Source organism: Diadema antillarum, unplaced genomic scaffold (genome assembly GCF_040938485.1).
Source record: "Diadema antillarum isolate AM-2024a unplaced genomic scaffold, OU_Dant_1.0 seq00000819_RagTag, whole genome shotgun sequence".
Taxonomy (NCBI): Eukaryota; Metazoa; Echinodermata; class Echinoidea; order Diadematoida; family Diadematidae; genus Diadema; species Diadema antillarum.
In genome coordinates, this window is record NW_027271696.1 from 2,149,946 (window position 1) to 2,172,792 (window position 22,847).

At 40.4% G+C, this 22,847-nt stretch overlaps 1 protein-coding gene across 1 annotated transcript in view; it reads left to right on the forward strand.

Annotated features, from left to right (window-relative positions):
- The window catches only part of LOC139739780 (attractin-like protein 1), a 113,860-nt gene that overhangs the window by 65,816 nt on the left and 25,197 nt on the right, over positions 1-22,847 (forward strand). Inside the window, exons 7-18 of the mRNA XM_071650375.1 lie at positions 1,605-1,704; positions 2,523-2,739; positions 3,417-3,597; positions 4,570-4,724; positions 6,385-6,537; positions 7,629-7,778; positions 8,211-8,308; positions 9,642-9,762; positions 12,617-12,802; positions 14,416-14,613; positions 17,437-17,511; positions 22,476-22,635. Coding sequence (XP_071506476.1) covers positions 1,605-1,704; positions 2,523-2,739; positions 3,417-3,597; positions 4,570-4,724; positions 6,385-6,537; positions 7,629-7,778; positions 8,211-8,308; positions 9,642-9,762; positions 12,617-12,802; positions 14,416-14,613; positions 17,437-17,511; positions 22,476-22,635 — 1,794 coding nt within the window. The remainder of the gene's footprint in view (positions 1-1,604; positions 1,705-2,522; positions 2,740-3,416; positions 3,598-4,569; positions 4,725-6,384; positions 6,538-7,628; positions 7,779-8,210; positions 8,309-9,641; positions 9,763-12,616; positions 12,803-14,415; positions 14,614-17,436; positions 17,512-22,475; positions 22,636-22,847) is intronic.

Below are 22,847 nucleotides of genomic sequence, written 5' to 3' on the forward strand. Positions count from 1 at the left end.
ATACCATCTTGTGGTTATGGTTGCATCGCTCATCACTCCTGTTAGTCTACCCCCTAGCCCCCCCCCCCCCCCCCCAAATGAAACGTGTCACAGTCACTTGAGATATGAACATCTCGAAAGGCATCCTGTCGATTATCGGCCCATTGTATTCGCATCCAGTGTCGGGTAGAGACCTAGCTGTGAGTGACAAGACTGGTTTCCATCATGACCGTGGCCGTATGGAAATTAGGTTCCCTGCTTATCCAAGATCTGGGGGGGGGGGGGGGGGGGGGGGAAATCCCTCGTGCTAATGGAAGGTTGCAGAGGCCCTGCTATCCCTGCTGAGTGACCGTCTCATCTTCCCAACTCATGCTTGACTCATGCATGCTCCGGAGGCATGTTTGCTTTTGATGTGTGCCTTGTTTTTTCTTCTCCTCCTCCTCCTTGTCCTCCTTTTTTTTTTTTTCTCCTTTTTTTATATACTGGGCTAATGACTAATGGGAAATCTTGCATATCAAATGCTGAATAGATGCATTCTACATTGTACACCGGGGTATGCAATGAGGGACTGCACGCAAGGGACTTTGGGTCATCGCAGGAAGGAAGAAAGGGAGCGTGGTTGAATTGGGTGTACTTTCATGCATGAGGATGAGTTTTGCTGTCCAAATGCTATTTGGAAAGGGGTTGGCAAATCTGTGTTTGCAAAGATGTGTATGTGTATGTGTGTGTGTGTGTGTGTGTGTGTGTGTGTGTGTGTGTGTGTTCAAACTGAGATAATTATCATTTCACAATCTGTATTACGTAAGATAAAAGTGTACCCATTACCGAGCCAGGTTTGTGAAAGAAAATGACTAAAAATCCCAGCATTCTGTCGAGTGCATTGATCTGACAGATTTTCCTTGTTTGGCAGGACACTTTCATATGTATATATGGTGTAAGTCTATACATCATGACTGTTGTTTCTTCAAGACTTTTACACACAGCTATGAAATCTGCATAATGACCAGAAATTTTTTTCATGCATGAAACTTTGATGAATTTCACTCAAAGCTGAGTTTTTCAAAAGTAGAATGCACACAAAAGTTTTTGTCTATAAGCAACATACTGAATGCCAGTCAACAATTTGCAAACATTTCATGCTGCGTAAAAGGTCATTGGCTTCAATTTGCAAAATTGTTTGAATTTTTCTGCTTTGCAGTAAAGATTCATTTCATGTTCAGCAGCAATATGAAGGTGGGAGCCGAATCTCACTGTGATGCTCCACAAGAAAATTCATGAACTTGAAAATCGTCATGCTGTGTAAATGCCACTGATGTGCTACAGGTAGTTTGGCAATCACAGTATCTGCTCTTGGAATGTGGTGTGAATGGGCTGTGGTTAGAATGTCAGATTTGGAGCGAAATCACGGCTTGGGTCGCTGTACACACTCGCGTCAGAAATTAGTCACACAGTAACTGGATCAGCACGATCAGGTTTGGTCGTCGCTAATCCATCTCTGTCAGTATCCAGTTTCATTGATGATAAATGAGTCAATATATCACCTTACTCAGCCCGGCCTATTATCTCTCATCCACCTGTCTCTCTCTATCTCTCTCCATCTCTCTCTCTTTCATGTTACCTGCCAGGTTCAACATTCCACTTGGGACATCAGAAAAGATAGAGGGTTCTTCGGATACAGGGGAATTCCCACGATCGAGATATTCGCATACCACAGTTCATTATCAGGTACGTTGCAGTATTGTGACATTGTGTTTGCCATTTAGGAATTTTGTGCTGTGCCACTTAGTAGATTGTGTACTATTTCACCTGCTGTAAGTCACAATGACATTTCTGTTTGTCCTCCATTATCTCTCAACAGATTTTGATTCTAATTGATTCAAACCAGTGAAAAATTTGCTGCATAATTACGTTTTGTGTTGCAGAATGCCACACAAGCATCATGTCTCTGTTACAGTTTTTTTCTTAGAATTCCCCATGCTTGATACAATGATATCTTAATAAATATGGTACATTGTTTAATATGATATAGGGTCATCAGATATCAGTCGGCCATTTGATTAATATCTTCATTTTAAAGTAGATGATTCAAAACGTTTTCTCACTAGCAGCAAATTCCGGGATGTTCTCCTGTATAAGAATCACATTTTTTTCCTTTTCTATGGTAAACAAATGATAGGTGACAACAGACTTACAGCTGTACTTTCACTTATCCATGTATCAGATATACAATTGTAGAATCTTTGTTGTCGGGGAATAATCCTTGATGTCTTAGCCTCAGGTTCCGAAACATTTTGTCTGAGGCCGTAACTGGAGACATGAAGTCAAGGAACTTATATAACCTCCTGCAATTGCATTTCAAACCCTTCAGATGGAACAGTTAATGTGTTCACTCACTCCCAAACATCATGTTCATAGTACAAAAGTAAAATTATGTGACAACACTGGTGTTTATATTTTCAGTGTGAGAAAATCCAAAAGCCTCTTTCATTTATCTCTACTTGAGAATTGCATGGAGACAATGTTATTTCATTTTGTTCCCATAGGATGACTTTCTCATGTTTGGTGGCTCACTCCACGGGAGGTCATTGTCCGACGAGCTGTGGTCATTCAACCATTCGTCGCGGACATGGTCAAAACTGACCAATGGCTTCTACTCCCTGGAGGGACACAGCGCACACGTCGTGGACGATGTCATGATCGTCATCTTCGGATACAGCCCCGTCTACGGCTACCTCAACTCTGTTCAGGAGTACAATATAAGTAAGCCTCTCTTAGAAAGTTGTAGCACTTTGTAATTTCTTCTTATAGTCAATATTAAGGGCGCATTGACGTAGAATTCAGGAGTCTGCTGTTGGATGGGGTGATGTTCACTGCCATTTTCGTTACAGAGATTGACGATACAAATCTAGTTGACAGGTCAATCAATTTGTCAGCTACTACATAACTGTTACATACAATATGCACGCACAAGATTCCGTGACTAGCAGGAAAGCAAATGTTTTCTTTGAAGGATCCGTGTGTAGTAGGCTGAACCATCCAGGAACAAGGGCAGACTGAATCAAGAAACAAAACTGATATTGATGTTATTTCGACCATTTTCGAGACATCGGACGAAATGGTGTTATTCTGGCATTTGGAACATGGCAGATTTGTAAGCTGGGGTCCATGCAACAGTGCCCTCTCTAATCCTGGGTTCGTTTCCCGTTAAATTCAGGTGATCAGACAGTGCAGGTTTAGATATACATGTTTTTCCACATCATGTGGATAGCTTGAGCCATTTCAAGAGCACATTTCAATTCAGAGTGTATTTTGCTTTCTGTAGTTGTTAGATCAATCATCTTCGTTGACCATAACCCACTATCCTCTTTCCCCATTGAATCAGAGTGGTACTTATTGCATCTTTGCTGCTGCCTTTCGTCATGTTTGTGTATCTACAGCATCTGGCATATGGTCTCTGGTCTCTGCAAGAGGGTCACCGGTCAAGGGTGCATATGGTCACTCCAGCGTGTACGACCCGGTCAGCCAGAAGATCTACATCCACGGCGGCTATAAACTCCGCACAACAGAGCACATGCTGTCGGACGACACGTACAGCTATAACATAGTCACAAAGTCATGGTAGGTCCAAGTTGGCCTTTTCTTTACATGATGAAATGTTCTGTTGTATACAATATACATGTAAACATAGATGGAATAACTTGCATGAGTAGAGCCATTTGTCGTAAAACCTGGTGTGAGGACAATTGGCACTGAAATCTGGAAAACAGCTCTATATCAATCCAGTAAAAGTAAACAAACAAAAAATAGGTTAACATTATTGGAGGCCAGAGAAAAATTCATATCAAGTTTTATTGGTTAAATGTGCTCCAGTGCTGATGCTGTGCCAAAAATATTCAAGGTCTTTGAAATCCAGAGTGAACTATTTTCTTATCACCACCAGTTCCAATGCCTTTGACTGCAGGTAACAAATGTGTGAAAGGAGTGCAAAAATATGTCTTTGGAATGTAATACAAGTAGCAAATTGCACAGCAATCAAACTATTACTTCGTGATGTGTGACTACAGGCAGGGTAAATGGGTGTGGTAGCCACAAGACTAACTCAAAACCGATAATCCACATGATAATGTGCCATGTGCATGATAGAGATCAGCACGCAATTCATGGTTTACAGACCTTTCTGGCTTGTGTATGGGCAAGTCTCTACTCTAGAGTCCTCCTTTAGAAGATTTATCCCCCCCCCCCCCCCTTTGCTCCTCGGAAAGCTCTCGCTGTTGAACTGACATCGAGATATTTGCAAGGACCCAACATTTGCTTTGAGACAGGCATCAAATTAAAGCTCTCAGATGTACCTATAAACACAGAGGACTTTATTTTTCAGAAGTTAGTTCTTAGATATCAGTGAATCTAGTTTTCATGCTATAAAAGATAGATTAATTTTGTAGGTTCCCCTCCTTCCCCAAATATTCCATAGCTCATGGCTGTGTTCGAAATACATCAGATGAACTGATCTGATTTCTCTCGCAGTATGTCTGTGCGGAGACACACTTTCTCATTGTGTGTGATGCTCACTTTGTTCGTAAATTTGTCTAGGGTGATCCTGCAACACAGCGAGGAGCCCAGATTCCTCCACTCGGCAGTCATCCTGAACGGGCTGATGCTCATCTTTGGGGGAAACACCCACACGGATGCCTCGCAGTCCACCGGAGCCAAGTGTTACTCCAGTGACTTTCTGGCCTACAACATTGGTGAGTCGAGATCAGTTACCTCCATCTGCATAACTTCCAAACCATTGCCCCTGTGATCCTAATAACACGTCCCAGATGTAACTTTGACCATTTTGTTGAAAACAGGACTTAAAGATATACATCAAAACTCTTCCCCCCTCAAAAACAAAAAACAAAATGCAAAACCAAACAATGATTAAAAAGAAATAAAATTAAATAAACAGATTTACAGTGATAAAAAATGAAATAAAATAAGATAAACAAATAAAAAATCAGTATTTTCTTACACTGCAGTGGACTTAAAGGGGATGGCTTGTAACCGATCAGTGGGAATCAGTGGGTATGCTGAGGGATGATTGTTCCAATCCTTGTGGGATTCATTTAAGAGTACATTATATATCTACTGTTGTGTGAAAATTATTTGCTTCAGAACGGTCTCATATTCAAGTAATGTGCAGATTAACGCTCCGTCACTGACCAGGGACGCTTACCTGGAAACTGCACATTACTTGAATATGAGATCATTCTGAAGCAAATTATTTTCACACAAGAATAGATATATAATGTACTCTTAAATGAATCCCACAAGGATTGGAACAATCATCCCTCAGCATTCCCACTGATTCCCACTGATCAGTTACTAGCCATCCCCTTTAAGTGTTATTTTGTTCTCTTTGTTTTTTTTTATCTTCCTGCCATTGATAACTACTAAAATGACTCCAATCAAAGAAAAGAAGTATACATATTGCATAGAGAGTTAGGAAAATGTTATCATATTCACACATTAATGTCTAGACACCCATTTGCCTGGGAAAAGTGTCATCAGATCTGAAAGACACTTGCAACTGACCCATATATGGGTGTGATTCTGCTGAAGATCCCCGCATTATCTTGTGTGAAGAGTCTCTGATTTCGCCATCAGATTATTGTTCCGGCACCATATATCTATTATGTCGGCATGCTCCCTCTTGACTTCCTGTGTGGCTAGTAGGAATGTCTGCGCTTCAGCTTGAACTGGAAATCAACCTGCCAAATAATTATACAACTTCCTCCCACCCCGTTCAAGTAGGACACAAATGAAATTGTATGTTTTGAAAACAACTGTCAGGGTTATTTAATCATCATTCACTTATTTGTCATAATAGTGTTGTAGAAACGTCTTAGAAGTGCATGAACGCAACAATTCTGCTTCAAAGCAGTTTGCAGGAACACGAAGCCAAGAGGCAAGTTGTACCTTGTCGCAACCACTTGCGCAATCTTAGGCGGGATATAAAAACGGCCTTCAAGAGCGGGAATCACTATTCCATGATGGAATCATGATATCAAGCCATTTTGTTTTTTATGTTCCAGCAAAATTGGTGACTGCTGTTGTCAGGGTATGTCAAGTGCTAAATTTCTGTTAAAGTATTTGTGTGTGTATGTGTGTGTTTGTGTGTTTGATAGATTAAACTGCATTTGACAAGTGTGAGAGAATGGGACACATGAATACAGCCCTTTCTCTCCCAAGAAAAAAAAAAACAGAAAAGAAAAAAGATCTAGTAAAATTCCACTCGCTCTGTGCTTGATATCATTCTCATGAATGCATCAATGATAGGTTAATGATATGCAAGCTTGTCTTTCAAGTTGTTTGTGTAGTGTGATTACGTTTCTGTGCATTTTCTTTATCCTGTGATGCCCACAGAGTGCGGGAGTTGGGAATTCATGGACCTGAGCTCAGGACTGTACAACGAGGTGTCCCGTTTTGGCCACTCGTCGTTTGTGTATCAGGGATCCATGTGGATATACAGTGGTTACAATGGGCTTCTAACCACCAGTGCCTTACACTACATCCCAGGTAAAAGATCACCCCGCTTTCGAGACTCTGTTGAAACAGTCAGTAGAGCTGTTCATAGTTCATAGGGCCGTGCATTGTTTTTAAGATTACAACTGTGTAACTTCGCGTTGCCAGTTTTAAAGCTTAGAAGTGCATCATCTGTAGTGCTACCAGTTTTGCTGATACTGTGTAAGGCGAAGCTATTGAAGAAATCGTAGTTGCAAATGACCCCTGAATGCTCAATTGAAAGAAGGATAGATTGTTCGCCACCAGATGTGCTATACTCACTTGTTCCCTTAGACTGTGGTATTATTGTAAATAGTTCATCAAACAGTTCATTAGCATGGTGATCTTTGTTCATAGATGTCTTGATAAGGATAGCATAATTGCCACGATTTTCAAAACTTTCAGTGTTTTTTTTCATCCATGTGAATATCAACTTTCCATGTTTGAATCTTGTTTCAGTACCCACTGCTACAGAAAGGAGCAGACACATTTGAAATTCATGGTGATTGACTAGGATACATCACAAATAGCAACAAAAACATCCCAATTTTGCATGTATTGAATGAAATTCAAATAAAGAATATCATAAAACAAAAAATGTTTGATTCATGTCAGTGAGTTCTGGGATGGTCCTGCTCGTTGGTTTATCATTTCCATACTTTGTATTTGCCGAGGTTGTACACTGTTTGCAAACTAACCTCTGTTTCTGAGGCACTCTCGGTTGCGCTCTTACTTTCGCTTGCTTCCTGTCTGACTCATACAGAGATAGAGTTGGTTTCTAAAGAGAACAATTTTTTGTGAGACGGAAGTGTAAGAATCCACCTCCACATTGTTAAAAATCAACCTGTTCTCCTTGAAATACATAAGATTGGTGGTATTTGTCTAGCTACAGTTCGTGTTTCAGCTGGACCATGCATGGTTGTATACCTCTCTTTAATCTCTTCTACAGCAGCCCTCCTTCCTCTTAGCAGATACCGCACCAAAGTTTGTTGACTCCTGTTGTTGTTGGTTTTTTTTATTTTCATTTGTTTTAGGTTTGTTTTGTTTTATTTTTACCATGTGTGTGTTAACATGTGTTATCCCGATCCATATCTCGCACATTGCAGGGAATTGTTCTGTTATCACTAATTCTTCCGAGTGCATGGAGGGACTGCCTGGCCTGTGGTGTGGCTGGGATATGGCCAGAAACAGCTGCGTGCTGGCCAACTCGGTGCCGGGACTTGCCAGCAACAAGTCCATTTGCCCGAAGGACGACAGTGAGTACATACTTAAGAATCCCAACTTTGACACTTGAGCAAGAAATCTTCTGGGTTGCCTGAGCAAGCCGTCAGTGACAACATGAAACTAAAGAACTAAACAACATGAACCTAAAGAATTTAACGACTGACATAAACCTAATTAGATAATTGCATTTAACTGTATCTGCAGTGTAACTGAGAGTTTATGTCATGTTTTGCACTGTTTGTACTCCACACATATAAGAGTCGTTGGTGGCATCTCTGCTGTTTTAGAGCAAAAATATGCCTTTTCACCGAGACGTCCATTTTTAATCAGAAAAGCTGTTTGCCTGGATGTCATGCTTTTTGTGTATTGTCTGGATTGTAAGTTACCGTACTTGATGAGGATGCATCCCAGCTTAGCCGTGTCATATTTCTCAACGAGAGTGATAATCCTTTCTCGCCCTCCAGGTCAGCGCTGCAACCCAATCACCTCCTGCAAGATGTGTGTCGAGACACCCGGCTGCGGGTGGTGTAATGGCAACTGCAGCAGTCAATGTACCGATGAGGTGACGACCATTTCATTGAAGCTATGCATTAGCTCGTATACCTGATATGCTAAGCCATCATATCGTCCTTTGGGTGATAAGACCTCGTACCTCAGTTGGTATATTACAAAACCACCTAACTCAATTTTGATTATTAAAGAGACTGATTTGAGTCTTAAAATGATACAATTCTTGATGTAATCCAAAACAATGTTTCTACATCATTTGATATCGACATTGAAGCTATTTTCAAAAACTGTAGCAAAAATGAAAAAGTTTTTCGCCCCCCTGAAAGTTTATGACTTTGAGATTTGAGGTCTTGTCACCTCAGTGATGATGTATGGCTGCTCTTACCTAATATGATTAGTACGCCAAATTACTTTCTACACAGATATCGCACTACCTTTAAGTATGAAGTATGTATGTTCCAGAAATCAGAAACAGCAATATCAGTATTTCACCTACATGTAGATTTTACTGAGTTTTTTTGTAAATGTGTGATCACTGCATATTAAGAGACAAATTATGGATAGGTATGGAGAATAACCTCCTCTAGTTGGTTAATTTGATGAGAAGTAAAGAATTTCATTAAAATGTAGAGGAATTACTCTCATCCGGAATAGGCAAGCCACCTCCATGGTGAAGTGTCTAGATATCCTCTGATGTCTAATCGACCAACGCTTGGTGTCGTGGGCGTTAAATCCAGTGGTTCTTGTGGTGTTACAAATCGCAATCATAATCAGTGATGTAGATTTACATTTTAATCCCATGCTTAATGTGGATCTGCACCCGTATTAATGTAAATACATGCTCTTAGCATCAGAGAGAATAGGCGAAAAAAAAAAGAAGCAGGAGTTCAAGAGCAGGGGAATTACATGGAAAGCAGATATGACTGCATGAAATATGACTGCATGAAATATGACATATTATTGGCATCATTGTTATGATTGTTGTTTATATTTAGTAGTAGTAGTAGTAGTAGTAGTAGTAGTCGTAGTAGTCGTAGTAGTCGTAGTAGTCGTAGTAGTCGTAGTAGTAGTAGTAGTAGTAGTAGTAGTAGTAGTCGTAATAGTAGTAGTATAGTAGTATAGTAGTAGTAGTAGTAGTAGTAGTAGTAGTAGTAGTATTAGTAGTAATAGTAGTAGTAGTAGTAGTAGTAGTAGTAATAGTATTAGTATGGTAGTGATTGTGGTTGTGGTCGTGGTAACGGTAATGGTAATGGTAATGGTGGTGGTGGTGGTGATGGTTATCATCATCATCATCATCATCATTGTTTTCACTGTTCTGATTATAAGAAATGATACAAACGCAGTGTCATTAGATGTTGAAATTACAAGTGGTTCTTCACTGTCAGGTGTCAAGTCGGGAGTGTAGCGAGGTGCAGTGCTCGGTCCATACAAGCTGCCGTGTGTGCAATAGCAAGGAGGGTTGCCAGTGGAAATCAAACGTAGGGTGTCAGACATCCTCCTCCTCAGGTGAGAGAAAAAATTATGACCGGTCCGTCAGCCTTTTGATTTGAAGAAATGCAGCATTTAGCGTCATAAGGAGAGAAAGAAAATCCTAGAATTATTACTTCTCCTTCCCTTTTTTATTTATTGTCTCGCCCACCGGAGGTGAAGGCGAGACTAAGGGATCCAAATGGCGTCCGTCCGTCGTCCGTCCGTCGTCCGTCCGTCGTCCGTCCGTCGTCCGTCGTCCGTCACAAATGTTAAAGTTTACCTGCAAGACTCTCTTATGATGCATAACTTGGCAACTGTTACAGCAATGGTAGCCACACTTGGGTGATAGAAGCACTAGGGGTATCTTCATGTTATGGTGTTGTCAGAGGTCATGTGATGATGTCAAAGGTCATTTGAGGTCATATATTAAAGAGTATGTGCAAGACTCTCTTTTCTACGTTAAAGTGAAAACTAAGTTTCGGTAAGTGCTTGAGAACCCGTCTAGCACCATTTCATTTTTTCTTTCAATATATCGAAAGAGTCCACTAAGAAACTTACCTGGCTGACGCGGTTTGCCGGAATGATGAGTCGGTTTGGAGTATTTTGAGAAAAATAATAATAGTAGGAAAACCGACTTTTATTCCAGAAGGCTCCAGACTAACTCGGTCTCGGGAAAAATTCGACCCTACTTCAGACAATTCACACGCAGTTCGTGATCGCCACATTCCACTGGCCACTGCATAATACCAATGAGGCATAACTGAATGGACAGGAAAGTGCGTGCTAACGTAATCCTGTACAAACAAAACAAAAATGACAGCGCGCGGTCCTCAGTTGCTGAGACGCGCGGTCTTTAGAGTTTTTGTTGTTGTTTATCAAGCGCCTTTGATTGATATGTCGGCGCACACTAATTTTGCATGCGCGCAAAAGGGGTTTTTGATGCGCGTGTTGTAACAACTCGGACCATGACTGCGAGTAGCCAGAACACGAAGCGCTAGTTTATACAGGCCGCTCCCATAGGACAACACTGTACAATCAGAGGGACAACCATATACAACTCATCCTGCCGTCAAAGCGAAGCCGAGTTATCCCCGAATCCGAGTTTAGCCTGACCCCGTTCGGGTAAGTACTGAGACTGAACCTTTTTGGTTAATATTTCGCATTTTCGTCGTTACCCATCGAATATCTTGTCATAACATCGTTATCCTGCACATTTCCTAAGCATACGTTCACATTTGGGAGCGAAATTTGACAACTTTTGCAGGCGTACCAGAACTTTGTTTGGGCTTTAAAGTTTACCTGCAAGACTCTCTTTTGACAAATAACTTCACATAAGTTGCTTGGATTACAACCTAACTTGGGTCATAGATCCACTGGGGGTACCTTCATGTCATGGTGCTGTTGGAGGTCACAGGATAAGGTCAAAGGTCATTTGAGGTCATACGTTAAAGTTTACTTGCAAGACTCTTATCACACGTAACTCGACACATGTTGCTACAATGGCAATCAAACTTGGGTGATGGATGCACTAGGGGTACCTTCATGTTATGGTGCCGTAAGAGGTCACATGATAAGGTCAAAGGTCATTTGAGGTCATACGTTAAAGTTTATTTGCAAGACTCTTTTATCACACGTAACTCAGCACATGTTGCTACAATGGCAATCAAACTTGGGTGATGGTAGATGTCTCTTGGGAAGTTAAAGGTAGCCACAAGGTCAAAGGTGACAGACGGGGGTCAACGAACTTTTAGGGCCCAATGTTAAGTTTTTAGGGCGCATTTCGTTTATGGCTCATAACTTTTGATCCCTTTTTCCGTTTGTGACCAAACTTGGATAGAAGATGTCCCTTGGGGAGGTGAAGGTCGTCACAAGGTCAAAGGTCACAGACAGGGGTCAACAAACTTTTAGGGCCCAATGTTATGTTTTTAGGGCGCGTTTTGATTGTGGCTCATAACTTTTGATCCCTATGTCCGTTTGTGACCAAACTTGGACGGTAGATGTCCCTTTGGGAGTTAAAGGTCATCTAAAGGTCAAAGGTCACAGAAAGGGGTCAAGAAATTTTTAGGGCCCAACGTAAAGTTTTTATGGCGCATTTCGATTATGGCTCATTACTTTTGATCCCTTTGTCCGTTTGTGACCAAACTTGGATGGTAAATATCCCTTAGGGTGTTGAAGGTCACCACAAGGTCAAAGGTCATAAGTAGGTCAATTAACTTCTGGAAGTTATAAAAAATATTAATTCCTTGTACGCGAATGGGTGAGACACAATTTGGCGATTGCCTTGTTTATTTTTTTTTTGGTTTTTTTTTGGGGGGGGGGTTAAATGAGCTTAAGTTATTGGTTACTTATAATTGAGATGCAAGCTACTAATCAATGCATTAATGTTAGGTTTCATTTAAATCTTTCACTGGCAGTTGCTTATAGCTTTTATACCGAAATGCTTTGCAAACTCTGTTATCTCTTTGACCTTGTTGTATTGCAACCCCCCCCCCAAAAAAAAAAAAAAAAAACAAACAAACAAACAAACAAACAAACAAACACAGGAATCTGTGGTAAAAAAGATATAATGTAATATATATCTGTTTTATTGCAAAACAAGTTAATTCCATTCTTAAATTGAGATATTTGCAAGTAAAAATGCTTAACGACAAAGAAAATGATAAAAAATATTGGACATTTTCAATCATAACTTCAAAAGTGTGGTACAACTAAAGGTTCTATTTTACTCTATCTGATGATGGACTTACTTTAAAAAGTTTAGAAATGGCGCTTAGCCCATTTAGCGATCAAACTCTACATTATTATTTGTATATTGCGAGTATATCATGGGAGTGCCAAGTTAAGTGAAATGAGGATTCAACGGGAAGTATTGGCTTTGTTGCCTTCGCAGATGACGCGGTTTCCTGCGACGATCCCTGCGAGAACTACAGCGACTGCGCCAGCTGCCTGCCAAAGTCCAACAGCCAGTGCATGTGGTGCGCCAGCCAGCAGCGCTGCATCGAGTCCAACTCCTACATGACCTCCTTCCCCTACGGACTGTGCCTGGAGTGGAGGACCAGCGTGGAGGGTTGTCCCAGTGAGTCGTCCGTCTGTGTTCCCCCCCCCCCCCCCACCCCCAGCTAGCCCGTACTGGTCATCTGTCCTTAAGTCACCCTCTTCTTTGTCTGTAGCCTCCTTTCACTCACCCCCTCACTCCTAGTTATGCTCGTCCAAGTGAATGCATCATTCACCACCCCAACCCCATACTGTAAAAGTGGAAATTCTCGCTCATTTTGTGCAAAAATGAAACTAGTGCAAAAGTAAAACCAGCAAATAATTGTTCTTGTTATATGTACAGTCAATCCTGTCTATAGTGACCACCCAAGGGAGACGAAAAAAGTCGCCATTGTAGAAAGGTGGCCGCTATAGACATGGTCTTTGACCTGATTTTTCTATTGGGGGGAATTGAGTTTTGTTGGTTGTATATGACAGCAGGTGCCCCCTATAGACAGGTTGTCACTATGGCAGGTTTGACCGTAATATTGTTTTATTTATTGATATTTGTTTACATTTCATATCTTTTATCACAAGGTAGGTATATTGAAGGGGTATAACTGTTGTGGAATTTATAGTTTTGTTCATGTTCACTAGTCTTACAGCATGATACAATTTTTTGCTGTAATGCGGACCCGTTACTTTTGCTGTTAAATGTGCGGTCAAACCCCTTAACTGCCGCGGCAGCACTCAGTCTTCCGAAGTGCTGGCTCCATTGCCGTGACCGCACGCGTAATCAAAATCATGCAAAATTCATCTTGCCGGGCTGAGCGTAAAAATTTGCTCGAGCAAAACTCTCCGCCTTAACAGTACTCCCACTCTGAAAAAACAAAACAAAAACCAAAACAAAATGATGAACCCATGATATTGGTAAACTCAACAGTCCTTACTTGTGCTGAACTGACCCCTACACCCCCCCCCCCCAAAAAAAAAAAAAAATGAATGAAGGAGAACATATTTTTCACATAACTGCAATCAATCACTGCCTCCCATGTGAGTCCCCCTTTTCATGAAAAATTAAACGTGTAGAGGAAGGATTAGACTGGGAGGGGGAGAGCATGCAGAAATGTATGAGTCATCTCCTGTCACCCCCTGCTGTAAATATTTTGTTTCATTCTTTTTTTCTGAGTTGACCAAGCTGATGTGGCCGTAGCCTAATGTAACATGTATGAAATTATTGTCATGGACAAAAGATATATTGTGATGGTGTCAAATAAGTAGTACAGGGCTGAGATTGGGTTTAGACTGTGACGTATCTTATTGTCACACTTGTCAAATTGCAAGTTCAAACATTTTGGTGAAAATAGTAACCCTTTATATGTCAACAATTGGGAGCTGCTCTCACCAGTTGAGAAACAGTAATAAGCAAACACCTTTGTGTAGTTGATATAACTTCGGTGGGACATTATTACATGAACATTTCCCAGTCATGTTATTTTCTACATCATGTATTTGAACCCCCACCCACCAAAAAAAAAAAAAAAATTGATTCAAAAGTAGCTCTTGTTACCAAACCATTCCAGGGGGGAAGTTGGCTATTACAAACGATAATTACATATATAATCGTCATTCCGTTGCTGAAATGTCACAACTTCCGATAAGAAAAAATCCGGGAAACAGTGTGAATTTCATGAAGTTGTGATGATAATGCGACAGGTTCTTGCGCCGACCACCTCACATGTGGGGACTGCGAGGCGGACCCGGCGTGCGGTTGGTGCGACTCGGGCATGCGGACCGGCCTCGGGACCTGCATGGAAGGTAGCTACACGGGACCCATCAACGTTGAAGGCCCAGAGCCGGTCCTGGACTACAATCTGTGCCCCGCCAGCAACTGGTACTTTGTCCAGTGCCCATGTGAGTTGTGTCTCAGAACTTTGCCTCTGCCCCGTCAATTCCAACTGATGCCTGTATTATCCTTTTCTGTCTAAAAGGTTTCTCAGGGTGTAAATGTAAGTAAATTATATAATGTTTTACTAAAAGATCAACATAACTTTCTTTTAAGGCCACATGTGATGCTGTGAGACCACAGGGGATAATATAGAAAATGTCCTATAAATTGAAATACATAATGATGCACATTTGTCCTTATAGTACCACTTGAAATTTGCTCAAAATTTGTTTTTGGCATATACAATATACTGTTAAAGCCTTTGTAGCTTTCCCCTTTTCATACAGCGTATGTGCTGCTCATGTAATCTCTGAGATGTAATATTCTGTATGAAATGCAATATTATTTATTGTTCATTGTTCCAAAGTTTGTATATGTAAATATATGCAAATTATAGCAATAAGCAGCATTAAACTGAAGTGGCTGTTTCAAATTATATGACTGTACGTAAAATATTCAGTTCATTACACTTCTGCTCAAAGCAAGCTAGGCATTCATAGCTTGGTTTATCAAAGTGTTCCTTTATTATTTTTGTAGCAGTGTGTTAGGCATTGTTCTGTACATTTTCTTTCTTGTAGTGCTCATTGTCGGTCATTTCTTTCAACTATGTGTGACAATTTGCTTGTGCATGGTTTGACACCTTGCCTTTACCATTATGCATGTCCTTCACCTGCACTGTATGTTCTCTCTCCTCCCTCTTGCACTTTGTGAATGTGACCTTTGACCTTTGCATTGGTGTATTGCTGAATGAGTTTGCATTTGTCAATCACCGTCTTGGCATTTGTCAAGACGTCCTCTTATATAATGCTTTATGAGTCGTGGATCGAGGAACTCTATATTCCCAAATATTTTGCAAAACAGTTCTTGCGCAAAGCTCTTCAAAATGATAATGTTTTGGTGCCTTGCCTCTACTGTGAAGATTGATTTCCCATATGTGTATGTACACAAGTGCAGCAATGATGCAGTCATTGATAAATTGTGATGGATGACCATACAGCATAGTTTATAAGCATCAATGATATGTTTCCAACCATGGTAAAGTCCCTGACCCATGTCAAAAAGATTGGTGTGTGACTGGTTTTGAAATCCCTTCATATACAGCTGTTTAATAACAAGCATGCCACCTTAAAGGGGAAGGCTAGTAACTGATCAGTGGGAATAAGTGGAAATGCTGGGAGATGATTGTTCCAATCCTTGTGGGATTCATTCAAGAGTTCATTGTATATCTATTGTTGTGTGAAAATGATTTGCTTCAGAATGGTCTCATATTCAAGTAATGTGCAGTTTAATGCTTCCAGGTTAGCGTCCCTGGTCAGTGACGGAGCATTAATCTGCACATTACTTGAATATGAGACCGTTCTGAAGCAAATCATTTTCACACAACAATATATATACAATGAACTCTTGAATGAATCCCATAAGGATTGGAACAATCATCTCCCAGCATTTCCACTGATTCCCACTGATCAGTTACTAGCCTTCCCCTTTAAAGCGGAATTTAAGAGTTGTTTCGAGCACATAATAATGGTGCGCATTCAGAACCTTTTGAATCTAGTTATCAAGTATCCAAAGTCAATCACACCATATTTATGTCATTTACTTCTGGCATGCTTTCCGCGGTTAAAGTTTTGTGAGCATGCATCGGAATGTGCTGCCTTGAATAATAAGACGACATTTCGGATGTTCCTGGAGGTCCATGTGCATTGTGTACACATAGTGTTTTGGCAGGAGTGAAAATAGGTCCTTTTTAACATGCAATAAATTCAGGCAATAAATCGAAAAGAGCATGTATCAAAAGCCATCTTAGCACTGCATACATCCTCCAGTGTTCTTACCAAAATGGGTATATCTATTAAAAAGTGGAATGTTTTATGATTGAATATTATACCTGCATTGCCAACAGGGTCTTGCTGTGCAGATGGTGATAGTAGTAATCCCTAGTACGTACAAACAAAATGACTCAAGGGCATATCATATGCCATGGAAAATGTGGCCCTGTAACTTCCATAACCATGTTTGGTAGATCTCTGCATTACAGGGAGGTGTTTACATTGCTTCAGCTGAAAAGCTCTTCTTTCCTTCCTGTGGCCCTGTCATAATTTGTACCCAGCATCAAGCTGCCAAGATTATTTTCCTTCCTTCGTTTCATCTAGCCCATCTATTGCCATCAATTCTTCACAAAATGAAGTCTCTCTGTTCTCTAGCTATGAAAGCTCTTAAATATCTCTCCACTAACATTTTGTGAGTGTGTGTGTGTGTCTGGTTGTCTGTCTGTCTTTCTGGGATATGTGTGTTTTGTGATGAACTTCAAATCTTTTTCGGCCATATAGTTCTCAAGAATGTTGAGTTGTCACTCTCACCTTTCACCTCAGTATCCTTTGTCTTGTCTTTGTCCAAATCTGCACTGCCCTTATTTTGTTCTCATTGCTTATAAGTTTAGTGACACAGCAAGTTCATTACATTATATATTCTTTTTTAATTTTTTATTGTGTTTTTCATTTTGATTATCATTTGAGCTCATGGTAGGAAATTTCATTTTACCAGTTTCGCTGTTTCAACTCATGATTTCATATGATTTCTCTTTTTATGTTCACAGTATTTTAAATATCTGAATGTTTGTTATTAGCTGCTGAAGATATTTTTCTTTTTCTCGTTTTTGTTCTTACCGTACCTCTAATTTCCTCCTTCCTCATGGATACCGCTCTCCCTTCGTTCGACCGTTGGTCCGACGACTGTTGGTCCGACCTTCGTCATTTGTAACCCCCTGTTGGATTGAATGAATCCCGTAGCATGCCAGTGCAATGGTCACAGTCAATGCCCGCAAAATTCGTCTGAGTGTGGCTTATGTGAAGACTTCACCCAAGGTGCGAAAACTCAACAGCTTCTTACCTCTTTTTTTTTTTCCAGTTTGTTGTCTTCTCTGTGAAAACTGTCTGTCTGTCTGTCTGTGTCCAGCAAGTAAGACCACTCCCCATTTTTTAGCTCAATCTCTCATTCTGGCAGCTTGCGTGATCACGGCTCGTCGAGAACAGATACACATGTCACGGTCTATCCTGTGTGATGTCATAACAAAACACTGTCAAATTGCCTGTATCAGCTGAAATAGCAGATGGTGTCCTCTACAGTCATGTGCTATTTTATACAAGATAGGTTGCTACATACAGTATTGATTGTGAAACATTTTTTTTTTTTTTTTGGGGGGGGGGGGGGGCTGCATGTACTGTAAGAAGACATGCTTGATGTATTTTACAGTACAACAGTGAACTGGTTGCTAATTACAATGTGTTCTACTACATGACTGTATAACCCTAAAAGCTCCACCCAGCTCCCTCCCTGCAAAAATCAGTGTGTGTTTGGGGGGGGAGCTATTCCTGATTTAAAATCTTGGCATTGTATGGGCAACATTGCAATGAATGCCAATTATTGATATGCTATTTAAACAAGATAGTATCCTTTTGTAAAGGCAACCGTTGTGTGTGTACAGAGGAGAGAAAAAAAAAAAATTGGGTATGCGTGGTTGAAAAGCCCAGTGAAAGAATAAAAAGATGAGTTTGATTTGTTAGAGGGAGCCAAGATTTTGATGCCAGAGGAGAGATTGTTGCTGAACTATGGTGATGAGAGAAAAGTAAAAATGAAATAAGCTAAGTTGGATGTGTCTTCTTTTCTGAAGCAATGTGGAATCTGTTAGTCACATTAATCACATTAAAATGGATGAAGGAATTTGAAACATCCTGCATCATGCACAGCAGCCAAAAAAAAAAGCAGTAGTGGTAGCATAAATTTGATTCTTCTTGTTCAAAGTGCTCGAAGTTTCTGTGAAAGGGCATCCTCACATTATCAGCATTTCTACTTTCCTCTCATCTTGTCTTGGTTTACAGTATATGTCAGATCGTGAAACTGTTGGTGTTTCACATGTTCTTGCAAAACGCTTTTGCCATTGTTTGTGGCATCAGTGAATTACAACATGGGAGATGGCAGTTGTTTTGTAGCAGATGATATGATTAGCCAAACATCATACGTGTGTGTATACCTAGTGACATAGTCTTGTGGTCATAAATTGCAAACATGATATGTGTTGATTTGTAGCCTTTCGTTCAGTCTTCCTCAGCCTTGGGCAACATTATCGAAAGTGTGTTGAAGCAATGTGCAGCCATGACTATTAGCTTTGCTTAGTACAAGGTGTGTATAGCTGTGTGTTTGTCGTGTGTGTTGTGTGCATGCATTTAAGTTACTGCCATGTGTACACCCGTTATCCACTTACCTACACTACCTCATAAAAGGCTATTATAATATCATGGATTCTTCAACAAAGAACCTTGTACTAGAAATTAGAAAGAGCTGTGACGTATCGTGACTTTGTTATGTGCATTACTAGCTGTTGAGTGGTAGTGTTGATTATTTAAAAAAATTGCAATCATTTTCAATTCTCTGTCATAGGGGCTATACTTTAGTCTAGCAGCTACAAGCATTAACTCATTAGCATCTGTACGTTTATGTGAATATTGAATATAACGCACTGTGTGAAGATTTCACATAGAGATGATGCATATGTACAGAAACTGAATGTATTTGAACATATACACATACACACACCCAAAAACTTGCATACGTGCATTGCCTTGAAACACATTTGATCACACACACACACGCCGACATGCACATATGCAAAAGCTGCATGATTGTAATAAGAGATCATATGTCAATATGATTGACAATTAAAGGGTGTGTATAGTTCTGGTTGAGGTGAGGATTTAGCTTTTTAATGTTTTGCGAGATATTCAGAAACCACTCTATGAGATGTCAAAGAGCATGCAATTCTAAGGGGTATCAAAAGTTTATTTGATGAAAATCGGTTTTGAAATGGCTGAGATATCCAAAAACAAGGTGAAACAAAGAGATCCTAATAAAAGGCATGGCCTGTCGCCTTTTATTATTATCACTTGTTTTGGATGTCTCAGCCATTTGAAAACCAATTTTCATCAAATAAATGTTGAATCCTTCTTAAAATTACATGCTCTACCATATTTCATAAGAGGTTTCTCCTTATCTTACTTATTAATGTTATAAACCTGAATCCGTACCTCAACCAGTACTGTACAGTCCCTTTAATGTCCCTTGTCGTTGAAATGTAAGATGGAGTTTAGAGTTTTGATAGATTCATTTCATCTCTTTCCTGTTCATAAGAGCCTCACTGAGGAACTCCCAGAATAATATTATCAGTGTTGTTGATGAAGCATGAATTAATATTGTGACTTTTCATTACTTATTAACCCTTCTGTTGTCAAAAAAGCACTGCAAGAAATAAATAAAAAAATTGTCTGTCTTATCTGTATAAAGGGGCAGGGCAACACCACAATATGTCTTTCACATTCGTGAGTGGGCATTCGAGCAAGGGCCGTGTACAATGAACAATTAAGTGCCAATTCCATTTTGCTTGCCCAATAGTTAGTTTTAGTTGCCCTTGGCACCTGGATTTGTAGTGCCCTAGAGGGGTATAAATTCATTGACAGATCAGAGTGGTTCATGGGATGTTTAACGATAAGGACTGAATTGAACCAATTTGGGTGTTTGTGATCGTAACTTTAAGGCCCCCGCCTTTATGCCCCCAAAAAATTGACCCAAGCTGATCTGCACCCATCTTGGAAACTCTTCCCCAAGCCTGGCATCCAATGATATGCATGTTAGTGAGAGTTAAGTGAGCTTTAGATCTGCAACACAAACATCAAAGGGGCATAGTCCCGGTAGTGTAGAGGGCGCTGTTGATGATACTGCCGATCACCGTTAGCATTGATACGAAGATTACTGAAGTTGAGCTGTCATCAAGAGTAAAGTGCGTAGCTGTTGCTGAGTAACGTTGCCTTCGTTGTCTTCTCTGCGCATCGCGCAGTCTGTAGTAATGCCAGGGTGCATGCATATGTGCTTGTTATTATGACATCACAAAAGAAGTTTGCTAAAGCTGTCATCCCCCTCAGCCGAATCATGAGCCGAACTGTGATCCGACCACTGACGACAGTGAATCGGACTTCTTCGGACTCGGGGAAGTGGGCCAAAGCGTAAGCGCTAAAGAGGAGTCGATAGCGTAGGTCTCTATAGGAAACTTGCGCCGTGCGCCCGCATACGCATTTGACTAAAACACCGGGACCATGCACCTTTAAGATGATGCTACAGCAATTGGCAAAAAAAGAAGAAAAAAAAGTGTGTTTTGCACATATGCAAGACAGCTGTTTCCATTGTCCAACCAGGGAGGCTGCATCATCTTAGCGTTCATGTCGCAGATCTAAAGCTTGTTGATATGAGTCATTGAGCTGATTTATGCTGTGATGCTAGAAGTTTAGGAATGTTGCTCTTGTGAAATAGCATGCTGCACCGTGTTTGAGTTCAGTTTGTTTTGGAATGAATGAAAGATACCTAGCCCTTAATGTGCCCCGTTTCCCCTATTCATTCACCTCCATCCTCCAGAATCCCATGGTGTGTATTTTTCAAGTGATGGGTATATACAGTCATTTTCCATGCATATTGAACTGGTTGATTATATTGTACATTTGACCGATTCCAATGTTTTGGTAGTCCCTATAACAGCATTTCATTTTTTTTCTAGTTTTGCGTGGTAAGGATTCTTTTGCTGGCCTAAGCTACTATTACCTATCCAAAGTCTCCAAAGAAATTTGGCACTGGAGGATTAATGCCATGGAGCTGGTGAAAACTTTAGTGGGCACATTCAGGGTTAGGATGAGGATTGTTGGGATTTTTACTGAGCAAGGGAAGTGTCCACATAAGACTGTGTATAAAATGGGCTTTAGAATCTCTGCAATCTGATTGGTCAATTGTCATAAATTGATTTTTTACTGATCTACACTGAGCCATGCGTCCGGTAAAATCCAAACGCATGGCTCAAGTCTTGTATAGTGTTGTAGGTGTGCTGGATGCATGATGGGGAAAATGGTTGTATTTCATGAATTTACAGGCCCATTTTATAAAACAAATGGTGCACAGGCCTATTTCGTGGATCAGTGAGAATTGGATGCTCTTGTTTAACTTTGGAAACTGCCTAAAACCCACTCGCTGTGCTCGTTGGTTTCAACAGTTCCAAAGTTAAACTTGCGCATTCAATTCTCACCGATTCACTCTGTCCTGTGCATCATTTGTATAATGTTCCATTCTGTATTTTTATTGCACTTGGTGTAGTGGGAATGTTACTTTTAGCTGCATTGTGATTAGAAATAAAGTTGTTTTTTTTTTGTGCAGTTGAGGCCATGTATTGTTGACAGACATGAGTATTGTACCAGTACCCTTCAGTGTTCAACATTTGTAAATTAATGTAGATCGATAATGGCAGCATGTTAGTTCAAAACCGTTTTCGAAAATGAATTCATTTTGTACCACATGTTCACAGACCTCAAGGTTCTTTTTTTTTTTTTGTATCAAGAAATAACCCACAGTGGACAAGGTAATGGCAGATGTCTGTGCCAAGATTGTTTGCAACTCATCTTGATGGCATTATGCCACATTTTTGCCACATTTAAGAGAAAGACTAATGGAGGAATACTAGATGTAGATAAAGTACGTACCCAATACTACTTCATTTCTTTATAGGTCGAAACTCAACTTTCAAGTGGCATTGAGTCATGAAAGATTTTATGAGATGTAAACAATCTAGGAATAAAATGATATTCATTTAGAAAAAAAAAAGAATATTGGCCCTCTTTTTTTTCTGGATTGCCCCTCGTCTCCCCCCCCCCCCCTCAAAAAAAAGAAAAAAAAAAGGAAAAAAAGACAGGTAAATATTGCATGGTAGTAGTTTGAATGGGCTGGATTATGTTTTCAACAGGTGATTCCTGCGAGACGTGCCAGCTAGGGTACTACGGTCGGCCCCAGAACGGCGGAGTGTGCTACCCTTGCAGCTGCAACGGCCACTCGGACGTCTGTGAACAGACCTCGGGCGAGTGCTACTGCAATGCCAAGGGGGTCAAAGGTCACACGTGTGACAGGTGATTAGCATGGCATCTTGTCATGTGACAAGCCATCTTTTACAAGTATTGAAATTGCTGTGGAAACAAGAAGTATGATTATGTACTTAAGATGGGAACAAAATTTGTACAGGTGAAGTAAAGTACCTGATGACATACCATGTGTGCATGCAGTTTTACTCATTTTGACCAATTCAGTCTTATCATATTTGTATAATTTTTTTCTATTTGTG